The sequence below is a fragment of the Mirounga angustirostris genome, unplaced genomic scaffold, assembly GCF_029215605.1.
Source record: "Mirounga angustirostris isolate CCGP_5_RB_7025 unplaced genomic scaffold, mMirAng1.0.hap1 SCAF_14, whole genome shotgun sequence".
Lineage (NCBI taxonomy): Eukaryota > Metazoa > Chordata > Mammalia > Carnivora > Phocidae > Mirounga > Mirounga angustirostris.
The window spans coordinates 11,094,388-11,116,026 of NW_026991722.1; the positions used below are offsets into that span (position 1 = coordinate 11,094,388).

The window sequence follows — 21,639 nt, forward strand, 5'->3', positions numbered from 1 at the left end:
ATGTAGCATGTCCCAGCTGATATTGTAACTCCTACCACCTTATTTATTACCTATGAATAAGCTTTTAGTCCCTGCCACTTATAACTCTACAATTCAGCTTCTTTTCACTTTTTCCCAATACTCTTCTATCTAAACTGTAGGTCAAACTGATGTTTTAACTGATAATTAAAAAGATGATGTGTTATCTCCATTTCTTATTCTTATGTGTATCCTCATGTTGGTCCTCCTGTACTCCATTTTTCCTCCTTTCCAATTATTTTAGTTCGGTGTTCCTTGAATAGTCCTCTAGCATTAAGGCAGCAAGCCTCTCCAATTACATTAAGAAAAAAAAGTTGTTTTCTTTCTTTCTTTTTTTTTTTTTTTTAATACTCAGGGAGTCTCCAAGTCCCTCGATATGGAGCAGGCACAGAGGGTTGTCTTGCCTTCTCTAACTCATCCCCATCTTTCCCATCTTTGAATGCCCTTAGAGCCCTCACACCTGAGACTTAATTGCCATCCTGGAGAACTGCACTCCTGCCTAAAAGCAGAGACCCTCAGGCCTCAGAGCTTTGAGGCTTTGCTTGTGGAGAAGAGCAAATGGTTTAGAATGTGGTTGGTTTATTTGTGAGGAAAAGGAAGGCTCATGGGACAGGGTCCTGCCATACATCATTTTGAAGAAAATGGGTAATGGTTGAAAGCCCAAGAATAGTATCAGAAAGCAGAAAGATTTAAACCTAAAAGCTAAGATTTTTAAATTTTTATCAACCCAACAGTTTTCTTCACCCTCAATCCATGCATCTCCCCCCTGCCCCCACAGTATCAAGTTTCTCTTATATCACACTAGTAATAATTTTGGAAATTATCATAAAAATAATGTAGAATGATGTGATGTGACTATGGGACCCCGGGATTCAAAGTCAGGAGACCCTGGGATATTAGCACCAAGCTTGATCTGACTACTTGTGGGAACTACCAGTCATTTAATCCCTCAGCTCAAATTTACTAACCAGTAAAGTGAGTTGAAATAGAGATCTCTAAAATTTTGTATGTGTCTGATCTTAGCAATTGTCCTACATTATCACAGAGAGTCACTGCATATTTTTCTAACTGTAATTTCCCTAGGATCAAACCAAAAATTAGTGCACTTAGTACAGGGAAATCAAGGGTGTACCTATAGTATATTGCCAAGAAAAAAAAAAATTCTTAGTCAAGGCAAAATCTCTGAAGTTTAGTTCACTAAAGCCATTCTGTTTTTAAAAATATAACAAACACATATAATCCATAATTGGCCTTTCTTGGTTTGTATAAAGAATACAGGCTGTCACTAAAATTCTTTAATGTTTAATGCAGTGAACAGTTGGAGGACACATATTTGGATCTCCCTGTTCCTTAGATCTTACAACTTTTTAAAAAAAATTTATTTTATTTTAATTTAAACTAAAAACAAAAACTAAAGCAAAAACAATTTACAAATTATGCCTTTTTAAGAAACTCTGCAGTATGTAGGATCTGTGGACTTTGTGCTCACAACCACAAACCACGTAGTAGGAATGAAAGGACAAAATTTATAGCCACGACCCTGCCACTAACCTACTATATTTATTTGAGCTTTCCATTGACCATTTATACTCTTCTGTTTCTTTAGCTGCAAAATGAGAAGGTTTTGTGAGATGATTTCTCATTTCCAGATTTAACATTAGATGTTTTAAAATAAGTTTTTGTATACAGTATCTTCTATAGCTAGATAACAAGAAGGCTGGGACCACATCTTAAACATCTGTATATGCTTAGTGTTCTGTACATCTGCTATAAAATGAATTCCTTAATAAGCACCTGTTATTATCATTGCTGCTGTTTCATAAGCTATGGAGATCAATCAAAATGCTCTTCCCAAGGAGCATTCTTATTGCCCAGCTATTGATATGCATGTCAATGCTCTAAAATAGGACATGTGAGTGAGTGGGCTAGATTAACACAAATGTATCACTGCTACTCCCCACATGGCCAAAGATAATGTGATAAATATACATGGACAAACCTGAACAACAGAAATAGCTGAATGATTTGAGTTGAAACCTTAATCTCTTAAGATATTTGTGTGTGTGTGTGTGTGTGTGTGTGTGTGTGTGTGTGTATTGCTGCAAGGAGTAGAAAGGTTCTGATACAGACCTTGCTAAAATCCTGGAACCACATGTTCTAACTGTGTGACCGAGGTGGCGGGGGGGCAGATTTATTACAATAAAGAGATGATAATACTTGCCTTATGGGACTTTAACCAGAAATTTCTTTAAAATAAACCACTGAGTTTAGTACTTAGTGATGCCACTGTTTGCATGCTCACCCCCTTCTGATAATGACAACTCAATATTCCTTTGGCGATTTAAACCTTCCCAATCTCATGCAATCTTGACAGTACTCACAATCAAGATGCCCAGAACTTCCTGGGTAAGAGACAGTACACACGTCCTAAGACAGGCCAAAAAACTTTCCAAGAAACTGTGAACCTTAAACAGAGGGCCATGAGAAAAGAAAAGGGTTGGCATGGGTTCATCCCACTGCCGCATCCTCAAAAGACTATTTGCTCATTCTTGCTGCTCATATTTGTAGAAAAATCTTACTCCTCTCTTTTCTGAGGACCGGCTATTCAATTTTTCCTTTAACTCTGTGAGCTATCCCCAATTATTTCAATAAATTCCTTTTCCTTTTTTCTCAGTTACCAACGCCAATTTCTGTTATTGCAACTAAAGAATGGTAACAGTACAGTTCAAGATAAATATAGCTCTTTAATCTTTCCACCTCATGTATAGTTCCCAAAGACTCACACCAAAAACATTATGGATTTTGTATTCTTCTATTCATCACACTTTTCAATAAGCATTTTAAATGTGGAAAATACTATAAGGGACAAATCAAGAGAAATGTAATCTTTAATAAATTCATTTTACCCGGAGTCTTCAAAAAAGCTAACTCAGAAGACCTTTGCTCCAAGCCGAGTTCTAATTCCAGAGCAATATCATAAAAGATGGAAAAATGGATCAAATAGATTAGGAATTTCCTACTTAACACATTTTGAAAATTATCTCTAGATCTTAATTACATTACTATAACAAAAAACACATTTTTAAAAATTTTCACCATACCCGAACAGATATATTTTCATTTTTAGTGCTCATATTAAATTGGGCAGCATTTTGAAATGGATTATAGCTCATGTTTTCCTGATAGAATTGATTTCTGTTACTGTTCACATGAACCACTATTTTTCTGTATGTTACTGGATAATTTCTTAGAAAATCAGATAGTAACAAATAATTTAGATTAAAGTAATATGTATGAATATATGCATGCATATAAGCTCCTTAAAAAACTACACACTGAATTATTCAAACATCCCAAATGCGTTCATACTAGTCACACTACATAATGTAATATCTGATACTATTTTGTTACCTTTGATCTGAGAACATATAATACCAGGAATGCCAAAAGAGCCTGCAGGTAAGTATTATCGTGGTATCCTTAAGCATAAATACAAACGTAGTTCTGTATTTAAATTGTTAGAAATGCTGAAAATAATCCCCATTAATTTTTATGAAACCCTCTTCACATCTGATCTTATTTGTAATAATATCATGTTTCAATCCATTGGCTATTTTTAGTATAGGGACTTTGGGCTTGTGCTGCCTATGGAAGTAAATCTGCTGATTTCATAAAACAGCAGTAGACTCTTAGTATATAACTAAATAAAACATAAACAGACTTTGCATAATGTTTTCTTGTTTTGTTCAAATCCTGCCATCCCTCAAAGCCCTGCTTATGCTATCACTTCTTCAAATGAAGCCTCCTGTCCGGTGAGCTCAGAGTGATTACCATTTATCTCACAATTGGCCATGTTACAGTTCTGACACTGTCTTCCCTCATTGTGTTTAACTTTTATGGGATCTTCTGTCTTCAACCAGATTCTAAGTTCCTTGAGGTCAGAGAAAATGTTTTATTCATCTCTGTTTTTCCTGTCAATATTCTCCCTAGCACTGTGCACAAAGCAGGCTCTTAATAAATGTGTGTTGATGCACTGCTCCATCTCCCAGTGCTGACATGAGGAATGAAGTGTTCTCCAGACTCTAGGCTGCTCTTATAACATCCACCACCTCACTGATGAAGGTGAAGTTCCTACCATTCAGAAAGATGATCAAAATCATCAGCAGAATATGACCTGTCCTTCCAAGTTCAACAGGTAAACCCTGATATTTGGTATTCAGGACCAAAATTTACATGAACTAGTAAACAACTACAAAAACATAAAAACCAGAAGTATGCTAGACCATAATTATCTACTTTTGCTTTTGAAAAAGCCTCTTCTTCTTGTCTTGTCTCCCCCCCCCCCCCCCCCCCCCGGCTAAGTAATCTCAACTATCATCTAATTTCCACTTTTGGCTTTTGGTTCTATTTGGGAAGAGGAAAACAATGTATACATGACACGGTGGGGGAGGTAACAAACCTGGATGCTAGACAAGCTATAACGAAGATACAACAGTTCACAATAATGTTATATTCTTGCTAAGCAATGGGCTCTGAGTTCATTTAATCTTTCCACCTAGTGCTACTATACTTCTAGATGGCCAAAATGCTTTATGGTGATGTAGGTGTCTCAGTCCTCTTTAAAGAAAGGGCAGATGCACAGAGAAGAGTTACTCATAGCTTTGGCTGGTGTCAAAAGTAGGTAAAAATAAAAAGTGCTGAGCAAGGCAGGGATCATGTAAGAGGAGGCTCTCAATTTTGCCTTGCTGGAGGACAGTAAATGTATTTCTTTCTAGAATTCTAGTCTCTCACGGGCGCCTGGGTGGCTCAGTTGGTTGAGCGACTGCCTTCGGCTCAGGTCATGATCCTGGAGTCCCGGGATCGAGTCCCGCATCGGGCTCCCTGCTCAGCAAGGGGTCTGCTTCTCCCTCTGACCCTCCTCCCTCTCATGCTCTCTGTCTCTCATTCTCTCTGTCTCAAATAAATAAATAAAATCTTTAATTAGAAAAAAAAAAGAATTCTAGTCTCTCACTCCACATATTGGTAAATATTCCAAATATAAATAGCATATGCTAGATTTTAGTATTATACTACAAAAAATGTCAATAAATTTAAATACTAATTATCCAACTTCCCATCCTGGTTTACAATTCAAGTACTATTGGCCTAATTTTAAGCAATTACAATGAAACAAATACTACTTTCCCATTCCTCTAAGAACCACAATGTGAGCACAAAGCTCACAATCCTAAGACTCTTCAGGTTCTATCTCAATCTGGAAATTCACTTATCCTAGGATCTCAGCAGACCATGCCCACTGCCCATCCATGGCATGTGTTGAAGGAGGGCTTACATTTTGATAGGAACTTGAGTGCCCAATGCAAACACATATTTACGTCCATTAAACTGCATATATTGTCTCTATATTGGAACATATGTGAATACAAAACAAATTTCAATACAGATCACCAATACAATTGCTTGTAAAGTATGTCTCCTTTTGCTGACTTACTGATCTTGAAACAAAAATGGGATGCAAACACAAAAAACTGTAATAATAGCAATGTACAATGATAATACTTCCTAATACTAAAGTCATGATTCTCAGTTTAAAATCATTAGTTACTTTCCCTTTATTACTTAATGTTCAAAAAACTTGGGATAAAGCAGGGATAGGGTTTGCTTTTCCTTCTTACTGGGCATAGGGAACCTTAGGTGGCTAAGTGGCATTCCGTAGGTCACTCGGTAAATAGCAGCACTGAGAAGAGAACCAGTATTCTAGAAAATGCACAGGAGTACACACTCATCAAACTACAAGATGAGGAACTTGGCCTCTTAAAGGATATCACAAATAAACAGGAGAGGAGAAATATATCAAAGACAAATCCAGAAAAAAAATCAGCCATGAATGACAGAGCGACCTTATAAAAAATAGTATAAAAATGTTTCAAGAATACAAGTAGTAAATATTAAGTCAATAAATTAATTTTACAAAAGTAAAAGAAATACACACACACACACACAAAACCATTTTAGTCCACTTGGAACAAAGGCTGTACCTCTTTAATTGTGAGATTAAGGTGTTCAAAAACTGACATAAGCTAGTATTAACCTGGCCTTTCAGGTCACCTTCATCAGCCTTAAGAAAATGAAAATGAGGTAAAAATAAATTCCTGGCCAGCCTCTTTCATTGATGAAAGCCACAGAGATCTTTACCTCTAAAATCAGCAGAGTTCACTTTCTGACCTTTCTATATCTGTGCTTCAGTGAGGAGACCTGGAGGTCACTTCATCTCTAACTCAAGTCACTTACCACTTGGTCCTACTCTCCCTTCTTCCCCAAATTATTATATAATGCTGCATTTTTTCAAATAAAATATTATAACAAGTGAAATATCGATGTGGAGAGGCTTTAGCAGGATGATACACAAGGAAACGAGTAAAGGAAAAAGAAGAAACAAGATTTCTTAACTTCTCTCATTCAAGTACTGAATTATGTTATGTATTAGTGTCTCTTTTTTTATATCTCCAACTTCATGAAAGCATTTTCTTTCTCCCCATGAAATTAAATGATTTAAGCAGAAGTGAGACTATTCCAAGTTGCTGATCTATGCCTACAATCATGCTGTGTCTGATCATAAGAGGAGGAGACTTATATGTTTCAGTAAGAGAGGTGATGCTATAACAAACCCCCAATTCAAGTGTTCACAAGTCAACAAGACTTGGTGGATGGAGCTATGCTTAAGTCAGGAAACTGTTTTGGCAATGAAGGCTGGGCTATTATAGGGAGAAGGGGAAGGTTTGTTCTATCTGGTACATTTGTGACTTTCAAACGTTCTATTACACAGATTATATTCTTAGGAATAGTTTATGATCATTGTGTTCAAAATAATATAGTCATCCATAGAGCCTGAATTTATTGTATAGATGGAAATGATGAGTATGGCTTCATTTTTTTTTTAAATATTTTATTTATTTGACAGAGAGAGACACAGTGAGAGAGAGAACACAAGCAGGGGGAGCGGGAGAGGGAGAAGCAGGCTCTCTGCGGAGCAGGGAGCCTGATGTGGGACTTGACCCCAGGACCCTGGGACCATGACCTAAGCCGAAGGCAGACGCTTAACAACTGAGCCACCCAGGCGTCTAAGTATGACTTCATTTTTGAACTAACAATTATTTTATGCAAATTCTACATTAGACTATGATATTAATAACAGACAAAAGAGAAGGAAAGGAGAGCAGTTATATATGCCTAAATAAGCTTATTATTTTAGGGAGGTAAAAGATTATGCTTTTCTTAACTAAGAGTCATTGTCTAAATTACAGATATTTTTCATTACACTTTGTCGTCAATGTCCAAACTTAGCTCAGGAGTTAGCTCAAAAGCACTTAGCATTGCCAGATAGCAGTTAAATCTAAAAAACTGTGGTTAGCTTATAAGCTAAATATATCTGAATATAAAACCTTAACTGATTTTTGTACTTTATTAGACTTTGTAAAAAAAAAAAAAGTCCAAAATGTCACATTAAAAAGTTTTACTTATGAATGCAAATTAAGACATGTAATACAAAGTAATTTCAAGTATATTCTCTGTAAAATATTCACCTAAAAAGATGTATCATATGCACACACATACTAACACACACATACACAAAAACATACATGTAGATCTCAGGTTGTAAATTAGAAGTAAAAAGTGTGAAACTGAATGTTGTGGTATTCTGAAGTGCTTATCTATCATCACTCTGTTAGTCGTAAAGAGATCAGTTGCTTAGAACCATGTGTCTAGTCTCGATACAGGACTATTGATAAAACATTTGAAAAATAGTCCTTATACATTATTATTTAATTTTTTACAAGTGGAAATAATAAACTAAAAATATGCTACCCAAATAGACCAATATGTAAAAAAAAATGATTTGCTTAAAAGTTAATCCCTAATTTTAATTGTTTATAAAATTAGTTTTCTAATATATGTCCATATCCTACATCTAGGACATACATCGCTTCATCTTTGAACACAGTTTGCTTTGAAAGAGTTTAGGATAATTGATTCAATAGGAACATCAGCTATGGCTTGTGGATGATAATGAATGCCTAGGAATATTGCTACATAATAATGGCCTTGAATAATCAGGTGAAACTTTTTTAAATTAGTAAAATGTCGAGTTGTTCTGATCTTGTTTCACTTCCACTGCTATGGCTCAATATATATACAAAACTGGTCTTCATTTGCTGTGAATCAAAAGCATCATAATATAGAAACATGCGTTGTGAATAAAGCACATTGTTATAAACTGCAGGAAAGAAGAGCAATGAGCTTTTACCTCACAGGGCTGTTGGAAGAATCTGGGTCATGAGCTGCTACAGTGCCAATGATATTCCCAACTTGGGTAGCTTCCGACACCTCCATGGGGTACAAAGGTGAGGAAAACACGGGGGGCTCGTCCACATCTTCCACAATTATCTTCACTGTTGTCGTGTCACTGAATGGCCCCAAGCTTAGAAAGCGAGGGTCGGCATCTTTGTTTGCAGCTTCTATCCGGAGTGTGTAACTTGTTTTGGCTTCAAAATCCAGGTCCTGTAAAGAAAGTCATTAGGGAAATTAAATTACCAATTAAATAGTCAGCTAAGCAGAGCCTTTTCATTTATGAATGCTAATAAGCATAGAAAGGACTCAGCCACGAAAATGCACCATCAGCATTCACAAATAATCAATAATAATGCCCATCAAAATCCTTGCTGCTTTTCTGGCTCATAGACAATGGTAAGTGCTTTGGAGCTAACTTAATCCACTCTGCTGCCGTGCATTGCATGGGCAAAAGCAAGTCTTTAGAATATTATTTGAAAGACAACCGATAAGGCTGAAAACTCTTTCCAACAGGGACATCAATATAATATCCTTCAACCATGTAATTTAACTGCACTATCCAGGGGTGCACATTAAAAAGAAAGAAAAATATAACTTTCCAGTGGATTTCTCATTTAAAAGGCCATCTTTATTGATTTCAGGGACTCCATTACAATCCTGAGCTTTTAGGTGCCCCAAAGGCAGCCACACTGCATAGGTGGGATGTTGAGTTTGTGCTGCCTGAAAACACAGCCAATTCTCGATGAAGCACAATTTCTTTCTCCACAATTCCTCAACCAGTATATGCTGTGTCTCTGTTTGTATCTGATGGTTGAGAGTTATATTCTAAAATCTCAGTTCTGCAACTTTCCAAGAGGATTAACATGTCAACACTTTCCTCAAAAATAGTGACCCAAGTTAAACCATTTGGTAGTTTTAAAAAGTTGTAAGGGCAATTAAATGTTGTCCTAGGAAAGCACCATCTGTGGAAAAAAAAAAATTATATATACAATATGCTGAAGTTGTTTGTGACGATAAAATGCTTCTCTTTTTCAAGGAGAGAGGAGAGAAAGAGAAATGCTTTCTCTATTTTCAAATACAGAGTCACAGATTTTTAGGACTTTTTTTTTTTTTAAAGATTTTTATTTATTAGAGAGAGACACAGCAAGAGAGGGAACACAAGCAGGGGGAGAGGGAGAAGCAGGCTTCCCATGGAGCAGAGAGCCCGATGCGGGGCTCGCTCCCAGGACCCTGGAACCACGACCTGAGCCGAAGGCAGATGCTTAACGACTGAGCCACCCAGGCACCCCAGATTTTTATGACTTTTGATCTCAATCTCAGCACTGAAAAACTGTCCCAAAATATTCCTTACATTCAAGGAGATAAAACAAAAATAATTTTTTTAAAAAGTAAAGAAATGGACCGAAATGCCACCAAATATAAAGCATGGTTTACTTAATTGTAATTTTTACCTAACGGTTATGTAACAGAAAAAGTATTAGGGAAAAGGGGACTAAAATAAAACAATGTAGTCGTGTAAATAGAAAATAGGATATATATAGAGAGACACACTGTATGTATATGTATGTCTATATGACAAACAGTATATATATGTACTGTTTATATAAAACATAACATGTGCACACAGAAATCCATGTACATACAAAATATACAAATATAGATGTGTGTGTATTTGCAGATATATGTTACATAAAAGTCCCCATGGCTCATCTCCGATTAATACTGAGGGAAAAATATATAAATCAATACTCAAAAATAGGTTTATATTATCTAGATCAGGGAGCACTTACTAAATGTTTACTAGCTTCACATCTGTCTCATCCAATAGATTGTAAGCTCCAGACTGTCTTGTTAATTACTAGCATTCCCAGGGCCTGTTATGAATTCAGTACATAGAAGGGGCTCAATAAATTCTTGTTGAATTAGAAAAAACTAGACCACAGATATCCAGGATACAGAGCCTTAAAATTGAACTATGCTTTTGCCCCAGGGAATCCTGATAGCCAAAAGGAGGGGTGGGAGAAGGAATAGTCAGGTATATTGGTTTTCTTTACCACAAAACACTTCTTAGAATTGCTACAGGAAAATGCAGTTTTAATTTTCTGAGCTTTCATATGAAAATGCAGGGGCATGTGGTACACAGTGCCCTAAACACCACCTTATTAACAAATTCAGTGATATTCTGATGATGCTACCTTTTTTGTCTATTACCTAAAAATATTTCCAGTGCAATGGTTCTCAACCAAATGTGAGGATCAGAACTACCCAGGGGAGTTTTCTGACACATGTGTGGCCCCTTCAAAGAAGATTTTGATTCAGCAGATCCAGGAAGAAGCCCAACCATATGCATTTTTAAAAGGGGGGTTCCTGGGGGGCTCAGTCAGTTAAGCATCTGCCTTCAGCTCAGGTCATGATCTCAGGGTCCTGGAATCGAGTCCTGCGTTGGGCTCCCCACTCCCCGCTCCACGGGAAGCATGTTTCTCCCTCTCTCTCCCCTGCTCATGCTCTCTCTCTCTCTCATTCTCTCTCTCTCAAATAAATAAATAAAGTCTTTAAAAAAAGAAGGCTCATTGGGTAATTGTGATGCAAAGCCTCTTGTAAGAAGGCTGACCTCTGCATTAACACTGTGTTGTACCCATACATGTAATCTAGTATTTAATTTGGGTATTGCTAAGGATAAAAAAAATTCCTTACCTAAATGCATTTACTTATTCCAAACATACTCACAAATAGCTTGGATATTAACCTGTGTACTTTGTTCTTATATTACTTATAAAACTGACAAATAATGAGAGAAATCTTATTTTTATATCGTATGTGTCTCTGTATGACAGAAGGTGTCTTAAAAATCCTATTTACCATCTCCTTTTAAATCAATTCAAAACCACAACCACTTTTAAGATATTCATTCAGCTCTATCAAAAGGGATAACAAGTATTTCTGTATTCAAGTAAAAGTTTGGCATATGAAAGAAAAATGTAAAATCTACTGCACAAATGAATGCGATTATTTTATAGCAACTTTTTTTTAATGTGTCTAAAAGGCAACAACATGAGGTATAGACATCTGGATGCCACTGAGTCATAATGAAACACAGTATCATGCATGATGATTGGTTGCCTAAGAGCTATTATGACAATAGAGCAATAAAAGAATTTGTATGAAAGGCTATGAATCAAGATTACAGACAAAAGAAATTGCTACACAAAATGATTTCCAGAGCAAATCAGAATCAACCAGACATCTACTTTTCAAAGAGGGGTGTGGTGTGATAGATAGGGTTGTTAAACACATTGAAGAGAAAGCTTTTGCAATAAAATTTTAATTCCTATTTCTCTTTCTTATTGACTTCTATCTAAGCAATACGTTCCATAACCATTAGATTTAATGAACAGGGTTTTACTTGGGGGGAAAAAAAAAGTTTAACAACTGAGGAAACACAGAGTAAAAGGAAGAAGATAAAGGTAATGTCTAAATAGATTCTATCCAATATTGGAACTACATATCACTGGGGACTATATATAAGTGGAAATTAAACCAAAACATTCTTCACACTGTGGCCCACGATAGCAAGCAATAAAGGGTGAATAAGAACCCGGATTCAAATGGGAGTCACGCAGACCCAAGCCAGTGACCCCACAGAGCCTTTCTGGGACCTGTAGAAGCTGTGCTTTCATCTGTCAAGTGACATGTATATCAGAGACACTGAGAGAAGAAGCTTGTTTGGTATATTATTTCCTAGACTATAAAATAGATCTGTTTACAGTTTTGCCATCAGAGATGATGAACTGCAGGATTAAAAAAAAAAAAAAAAACTACAGAGAACACACTGATGGTTAGCAGAGGGGAGGTGGGTGGGGAGGGGTGAAATAGGTGAAGGGGATGAGCCCTGAGTAATGCACAGAATTGTTGAATCACTCTGCTGTGCACCTGAAACTAATATAACACTATGTAAACTATACTGGAATTAGAATAACACAATTAAAAAAATAAGCAGTGTATCTAAGGCAGGGGTGAACAACCTTTTCCTGTAAGGAAATAATACTAAATAATTAGGCTTTGCAGGTTGTACATTCTCTGCCACCTATAAATGAATTCGTGTGGCCGCGTGCCAATAATGCTTCATTTACAGACAATGAAACATAAATTCTATAGAACTTTCACATATCACACCTTCGTCTTCCTTCCATTTTTCTCAATCATTTAAAAACATAAAACCATCCGTAGTCCTTGAGCTGTACAAAAACAGGCAGTTATTTGTGAACACCGATCTAAGGAGCCCAAGATAATAAGCCTCTTTTTCCAGACGAGATGCTCACCCTTCTTCCTCCCATCCCTTTTACCACAATTGAAATGAACTATTCACTATAAGCAGCATACTTTGTGTCTTCCAGTTCATATCACCTGCTGGTCCTCCTTTCACACAATTTTGTCTTCCATTTGTCTTATTGAAATCTCATGGAGACCCACTATCACCTTCTTTATTAACGTTCCCATAATCCCCTTACCTAATGAATAGTAAAACTTCTTTATATGGAAAGCTAACCATAAACGGGAAGTTTTATACACATCTTTAACGTGCATTTAAAAAAGATGCAGGGCTGGTATTATTAATTGATGTGAAATCCAAACAGCAGAGAGTTCCAGTGAAAGTCCGAAGTTACATGTGTAGAGGGGAAAGACACACTATGTGAAGTTAAGGCCATGTCCACCCACCACCCATTTCCTTCCTGCTACAGAAAGCAGGCTCCAAGAGTAACTAGGGTTTCTTATTATATAGCATTATCACATTTAGGCACCTGCCCACCTGACCAACCTTATAGGTTTGCTGTAGAGTATTCCTAAATTTAAAACACTTAGAACATCAACTGACACTGAGTAACTGCTGTATAAATATTCACTTTGTTACTATTATATTATTCTTAGTGCCATTACTTCTTGCTAGATTATAAGCAAATCAAATGAGAGTTAAAATCATGTCTTCCTCCTCTATGTTTCGCCTGTGACACTTAGCCTACGTCTTCAGTAAAGTCAGTTTATAATATGATGGCTTGAATTAAAAAAAGCAAAAAACAAAACAAAACCCATCATTAATAGTGGGGTCTGAATAGTTCCCCTGCCATTTTTAGCCTTTTGAAAAGTAAAACCTAAGTTAAAACATAATCTTGAGTCCATTTAATAAAACCATTGCACTGTATTTTTCTTTCTCCATATAGCTTGGCTTCTGGTCTACAGCCAAATGTGCTCTCATTTCAATGGCCTCCTTTTAGATCTTGCACTTTTGGGCAATGCTGGTGTTGATGTTTAGGAATTGATCCAAGTTAAAGTCTTCTTTTGGGGGGCGCCTGGGTGGCTCAGTCGGTTAAGCGACTGCCTTCGGCTCAGGTCATGATCCTGGAGTCCCGGGATCGAGTCCCGCATCGGGCTCCCTACTCGGCAGGGAGTCTGCCTCTGACCCTCCTCCCTCTCATGCTCTCTGTCTCTCATTCTCTCTGTCTCAAATAAATAAATAAAATCTTTAAAAAAAAAAAAAAGTCTTCTTTTGGAAATGGTTCATTCTGCTCTTCTAAACGTGGCATGGTACCAACAGGGCTGATGAGAGAGAGAGAGAGAGAGAGTGTGCGCACATGCACACATGTGCCTGTCTATATATTTAGTGTCTATGTTAAATGTTGATTTTGTACAAAAGCACTAAGACTGTTTGTCATTTTTAAAAACACTTCTTTTTCTAGAGATTCCAGCTGTCTTTTGGATCAAAGCATATTCTGTTGCTTTCAATATCTTCCCTCCTTGTTGATCAAACCAATATAAATCTTTTTCCCCTAAGTAAATGGGCCTAAATGAGGCCATACCTATGGAAAAATAACCCTCAATCACAATTTTCCCTTCACAATTATTTTATTCTAAATAAATCTACTGTCCAGATCCTTAAAAGTGACCTATAACCTTGAAAAAGGTCTCTCCGCAAGAATAATTTTGTACAAATACGATGATAAGAGTTCTAAACTGACTCCCAGAAGTACTTTTCAAAAGCAAAAAATACCTTTATTATGGACAACTACTCTGCTGCCTTTGTTTTCTCCCTTCCCTGGGTTGTGCCGGAGAGTCTTAATGTTTTCCCCCCTTGCCTGAATTTAGACAGGATTCTTCCTGCTCTTGGCCCCTGACCTCCCCTTTCTTAGAGCAGTTAGTTTAGAAAACAGGTATTGTAAGTCCATTCTTTGCCCCTTTGAGATGGAAATTTTTTTAAAAGTTTCTTGACATTTTTACAGCCCAGGAATGTCTTCCTCAAGAAAAAGAGGGCACGTACTGCATGGAGCACTGGGTGTTATATGCAAACAATGAATCATGGAACACTACATCAAAAACTAATGATGTATGGTGATTAACATAATAAAATTAAAAAAACAAAAAACAGAAAACAGGGAGTCATTTCTTTGAAATGTCATCATCAAGGAAGATAGAGCCTCTAGTTGCTAGCTGCTGGGAGGGTAGGAGCCAACCTTCAGCCTGAGCCTTGCTCCAAGTTGTAAAACTACCTCCTGTCATGAAGATACAAGAAAATTTACTTTTCCTTTAGGTAAAGCCGATCAGCACATACAGATACCCTATTATCCCCCCTACCCATCCACACTCTAGCTCTTAACTCGCCAGCCCTCTGTCTCACCTGACTTGAGTTTAGACTGAATTCTGGCCTCCTTCTCCTATTGCAATATCCTTGAAGCCTGTCTTATCCTGTTTAAATCTGTCCAGTGCAATTTTTGTTGACAGTTACAAGTGATTTTACCATCTTCTGAAGCTTTTGTCTTGAAAACTTTTGTGAATCATGAAACCTATATCCAGATTTGGGCAATAAGCTATTTTTATAGAGAATAAAGAAGGGAAAGATATGTTCCAAACTGTAACATATATAAGATTCTATATTTGGATGCACCATGTTGACGCATAAAAAAAAATCTAGGGACAAACAAATCATCTAAAAAAGCAAAGTAAGTATAAGCAAATTTGGAACAAGCAAAAAAGGATTACTGGGTACCTCCATGTCCAGTTTATATTTCTATGAGAGTCATTATTTTAACTTTTCAAAAAATTATACTTTAATGCAACTCTTTATCAGGGACTTGATAACAAATACTCATATTTTGCAAACAGACTATTATCACTACACAAAAAGTATCTGGTGTTCTACAGGTAAATTAGGACCTTAACGAAGATATGAATAAATGCAGAAATGTTTAAGTCTGAAACATTATGTCAACATATTAAGAATAAAGTCAGGATACAAGTATCAGGAATAATTATTTCCATTATCTAGCCACACAAGTGTCCTCTGGCTTCCATGAGTACTTAAATTAACATCTCTTAACCTAGATACTAGAAAAAAGCAATGAAGCAGATATAACACATCTCCATTTTCTAACTTAAAAAAATCGAAGACCATCAACTAAATGCATATATGTTTCAGATTTTTAGTTGAACTTACCTAAAAGAGGTAGAACCATAAACTGCTAAATGTATTCCCTATTAAAAATGCACATTTATATAGTCCTTCCCATGTGCATTCTACAAGTTTTACAATATTAATTTATTAACTGCTCACACTCATTGGTTCTCACAAGACAATACTGTAAGATAAGATAGCTCTTAACCGATCTTTCTGACAAATCTGGAAATTGAGCCAAGCACAGACTGAGTTCCTTGCTCATAACCACACAGGGTGGCCCCAGTGTCTTTGTTCCCAAAGAGTAAGAACAAAAGATCAGAATGAATTGGAAGTATGAATCTGACAATCTAAAACAAAAAGAGTAGTAGTGAATCTCAAGATGATGACAAAGGAAGAAGGTGGGATAAACCATATAAAGCTGATGTAGGAAATAAGCAGTCCATACTGCAGTGGTGAGAGAGAAATTGAGGGCTGTTATCACCAAAGTGTCCACTGCCATCACATATTATTTCAACTTGAGCACAGAATGACTAAATCAGGAATTACCCAGATTCTTATCCATACCTAGTTAATTAATATCTGGCTTTCTCTTTTATGTTCTGTTGTCAGGATCAGCTATTCCACTCACAGAAATGTTCGACTATGACTTCTGTGTTAATTTCCTACTCTTGCAGTAGCAAAACACCACAAATGTAGTGGCTTAAAAAAACATCAATTTATTGTTTTACCATTTTGGAGTTCAGAGGTCTAAATCATGGTGTTGACAGGACTGTGTTCCTTCTTAAGGCTTCAGGGAAGAATCATTCCAGCTTCTAGGAGCCACATGTATTTTTGGCTCACAGCCCCTTCTTCCATCTTCCTCTGGTTCTGTTACCGCATCTCTTCTCTTCTGACTGAATCTTCCTGCATCCCTCATATAAGGACCTTGTGATTACACTGAGCCCAGTGAGATAATCCATGATAATCTCCCCATCTCAAGCTCCTTAACTTAATCACATCTGCAAAATTCCTTTTGTCATGTAAGGTAAACTACTCAACAGATTCCAGAGATTAGGACATGGCTATCTTTAGGATGGGGGAAGGAGGGCACACTCTTCTGTGTACCACAACCTCCTACTGTGAATTCAGTAGGCTTTCTTATTATTATTTCATAAGCAGAAAATAGAAAACAAGCCTTGCAAATGACTATATTCCTGCCCAGCATCTAAAACGTGGTTCACACAACAGCTCAGGCAGAGGTCCCTATTTCCCAGCATGTACCATGACTAGACCCAGTGACTTCGTGTGGAAGGGTCTCACACATTTTCTGGCAGGCTGAATCCAGATTATGACCCAAAGGCAGTTTAGCTTATATTTTTCTTGGGAGCCTTTATCAAACAGCAGCAAACATTGATCTATTTTGATCTGCACAATTATTTTGTGAGTAATGCTGAAACAGGAGAGAAGACTATAGCCTAAGTCAGCTGACCTGAGATTCTGTTCTTACTTTTGCCATTTCGTATACGTGTAAACTGAAGACTTTTTAGTTTCTTCGGAGCACAGCTGGGACTCAAAATCTTTTTTTCTACTTTCCCAGCATCCACAGTATTGTACAGCTCCTCTCTTTTCATGTGTTTTTTTCACTCACTTCTCAAATCTGGCCTGGCCTCTCTCGCTTTGATGAATGTAATGTGGCAGCAGAGATTGATATCCTTCAAGAGATCCTGTAGCTTCTGTTCTTGCCATTCTTGGAACAAACCCAAGCTAGCAACTGGATGCTCTGAGACACATTTCTAGCCCCCCTTGGCTCAGCAGATGGACAGCCACCTCCCTAGAGGCACAGCCACCAAGATGACCATGTGTGAGCCTACCTAAGGCCAGCAGAAAAATCAGCCGGCTGAACCCCCACCAAACTGCTCACCCACAAAGTCATGATGTAAAGAAATAATGTTGTTTAAAGTGGTTGATTGCGGGGGTGATTTGTTAAGTAGCAATGAATAGTTGACACAGCTGTGGAGAGAAATAGAATAAAAGTCGGTGGCTTCGGGTTTTGATATGTGATGACAGCATATCCAGTGAAAATGAACCAAAATAGCCTTGAAATGCCCAGATGAAATAGTGAGAGAGAGGTCATATCTAGACATGTGAATTTCTTTGAATTCCAGGTCCTTGACTCTTCTAATCATTTCCTTATTGGTTTATATCCTGTCTTCATTATCTAAAATAGATTCCAGGAACCATCAGTTCCCCCCTCTACTGATAATATATGCAATTCCTTTTCTTTCATTTATCCGAATATATTTAAATTTTAAGTTTGCTTTGTTGATCAGTTATTTATAAACTCTCTTAAAATACCTCAGTCCTAAAAGGATAAAACAATTTCCCTTCTCTGAATCTTTCTCTGCCCTGCTAACTTAGATTTTTAGTTTCACCAAGTAATGTCTAAAGCATTCTTCCCCTCACTTTTTTATGTTTTTTAAGTAATCTCTGTGCCCAATGTGGGGCTTGAACTCATGACCATGAGATCAAGAATTGCATGCCCACTGACTGAGCCAGTCAGGCACCCCTTTCCCTTACTTTATATACATGCTTTAGTGATATTCTCGAGTGTCCCTTTAATTTTAATTATCATGCATATGATTATGCTTCCCAGGACCAAGTTTGTACTCGAGACCTCTGCCTGGAGCTGCTAATCCTTATTCATGACCTCCTAGATGTTATTACCCAGATATCACAGGCACCTCACATGTATTCCAAACCATATTAATCATCAGCACACTCCCATTCTAAAGGAATGACACAATTATTCATCCAGTTACTCATACTAGAAAGATTCAGTTTTGTCCTTAAATTCTCTCTCCAACTTTCTTATACAATCACTAAATCTTATCTCTTTCTTAAATATGTCTTTCTTGGAAGCCTACCCATTGAAACTAATTTAGGAAACAACACACAATGGAAAAAAAGACAGAAAGAAAAAACTGTACATTATCTGTGACTTGTACTAAGCAAAAAAAAAAAAGTGATGGACTCACTGGAAAATGTCTTTGACATACACATATTCTGAGAACACTGCTCTGATAACTGTCAACATCAAAGCAAACAGAAAATACTCATAAGCGAACACGGCCTTTGCCTCTTTGATCAAGACTGTCCTGTGTTGACATTTACATTACTATCAACTTCCTTCAAAGAGTGTCAATTTCTTATTTCCTTTTTAAGCCCCTAAATGTATCTCTAATCTTGGATTCAAACACTGCTAAATTTATACCTTAATAAGCAGATAGCCTATATATATGCATACATGAGCATAATGATTAAAATGATATAAGGATATACTTAAATATACACAGGAACAATGGGTTGAATAAATTGGAAAATATAGTCTGAAATTCAGAAGTTAAATAAATTTGAGTTACTGTATTAATCTTACCACAGACAGCCTTTAAAATTAAAATAATCCAAAATGTATGCCTTTTCCCAGTCCAATGAGAGAAATATCTTTGTTCTATTTTGAGAAATGTGCCTCTACAGCACCAGGATTAATTGAATTAAATCTTTTGAAAGAAAAATGTAATAATAAGAAAAATAAATTGGAAATGTTTTCGGTTTGACACACCTCCCCCACACATCAGCAGCATTTTGTGAAATGCTGAAATACATACTTGACTCTGGGAATTAGCTCCTCATTATTGCAAGTAGTAGACAAAGGACACATTTCAATAACAAAATAGTAAACCCCAGAGCTTAAAAATCCTCATGGCAGAGTTGAAGGCTGAAGGGAAACTGTATATTCTAACTCTTTCTCCCTCACAGTGAAAGGATGTGGGCCACCTTAGAAATACGTCTACAGTGATGCTCTATTATTTGATGGCTTTGGCTTCATTCAGAATTTTTAAAGGTATGAATATAAGGAGATTATGAAGATAGCATAGAATCGGCCAGGAAAAGCTAAAATACACTGACAGTGACAATGTGAGCCTCCAAACACCATCCATATGCCAGAGATGCATGTGTACTTATCCTTCACAGGAAATGCATCTTGAAAATGCTCATTTTTTACTGTACTGTAACTCTAGAGTAATGTATTTTATAAAAGCAGAATCCCATATTTAATCCCTACCGAGGTCTTATATTGAAAACTGAAGTACATTAGAGGAAAGATTCTCATATCTCAAAGGAAAAATAGGAAACTAAAGTTCCCGCATTGTAAATTATGATGCAAAAATGTAAGCAGAAAAAATTCTAGGTAGAAAGAAAGACAGTTTCACTCACATGGGATAATACTCAGGTTTACACTTTGTGAATTTGGGAGCCCTGTGTAATTGGTTGTAGAAGTTATTAAATCATTCATAAATGGCCAAAGCAGGAGCTTTAACTGTGAAACACTGTATTGTCGTCTTAATTTGAAATAGTATTTAAACTATATAATCATGTGTATAATTCTGTGATAATACCTATAAAAACCTTTAGCCTTGGGGATTCTGCCTATTTGGTCATATTTATAAACATTTTCTATATAAGACATTGGAACAAAAATAACATAAGTGAAGGTTAGCTTTCACAATTCTGTACTTATTTTTCTTTTTCTAACATATTTTAAAAAGACTGGTTTCTTGTTCTCTCTCTGCTCTGAAGTTCACTCTATGTAAAGTATAACATATGTAAATGTTTCAAAATATAATAACAGTTTGCTCAAACTGGAATAAATCTCATTATAACCATGACAGTGCATTGTTTATGACAAAGAAATGAACTGAAGTTTTATTATACTATAGAGAGAAAATAAGTTCACATGATTATCAAGCATGGTCCACAGGTACAAAATACCCTACTTCCAAGAGAAATGGCGATATAAACAAACAGTGAAACTCTGTTATCCACATGTGAAATAATATTTAGAGACATTCACAATCATCAGAATACATTATGTCAACATCCTAGAAGTGCCTGGTTGTAAATGTTTTCCTATAGTTAGGAGAGACTAGAAAACCCATCAAAAAATGGGTCATTTTTGGGGACTGCCCACAGCATTCTACTGTATATCTAAATGAAAATTTTCAAATATTCTAAGAACAATGGAAGAACACTTCATTTGTTTTCCTTCAGAATTTCTTGGTTCTAGTAAGAATGTCCTTGTGACTCAGATCAGAATTCCATTTTGGATTTCATAGATGATTCCACTATTCTATACAGAAAGAATACCGAATTTATGGGACCCATATATGTTTTTGCTGACCCCACTCACTGTAAGGAGCCTCTGGAAGTATTTTACCTGGAATGAAATACAGAACCTCATTTCACTGAAATTGTGACAAATAAAACTGAAAATCAAAATGCTGTCCTTGAGGACCATATGCAATTGTTAGTTCTGACAGAGGGAATCAGAAAATCTTAAGGATAGACTTTCTTCATTCTGAAAAACAACAACAACAACAATAAAACACTCTAACGAGACTATTTTTTTTTTAAATGTTAAGCAAAAACACTCTTCTGAAGTAGAACTCAGGATCCTGTTGGCTTCATGATGGAAAAACACTTGGATGTGGGGTTAAAGACTGCCCTTATGAGGCTAGTGGACTACACTGCTTTAAGATGGAGGGTTTTCATGAGAGACTGTGGACTCTGAGAAACAAACTGAGGGTTCTAGAGGGGAGGGGGGTTTAATACCCAGTGATGGGTATTAAAGAGGGCACGTACTGAATGGAGACACTGGGTGTTATATGCAAACAATGAATCATGGAACACTACATCAAAAACTAATGATGTAATGTATGGTGATTAACGTAATAAAAAAAAGAAAAAAAAAGATGGAGGGTTTTAGGGGTAGTGGGCCAAGTATGGATATT

General features: G+C 36.6%; 1 protein-coding gene across 2 annotated transcripts in view; it reads right to left on the reverse strand.

Annotated features, from left to right (window-relative positions):
• CDH7 (cadherin 7) overlaps window positions 1-21,639 on the reverse strand; it is a 116,099-nt gene that overhangs the window by 35,932 nt on the left and 58,528 nt on the right. For both annotated transcript variants that reach the window (XM_045886307.3, XM_045886308.3), the window contains one exon: window positions 8,324-8,577. In XM_045886307.3, the coding sequence (XP_045742263.1) occupies window positions 8,324-8,577 (254 nt within the window). The remainder of the gene's footprint in view (window positions 1-8,323; window positions 8,578-21,639) is intronic.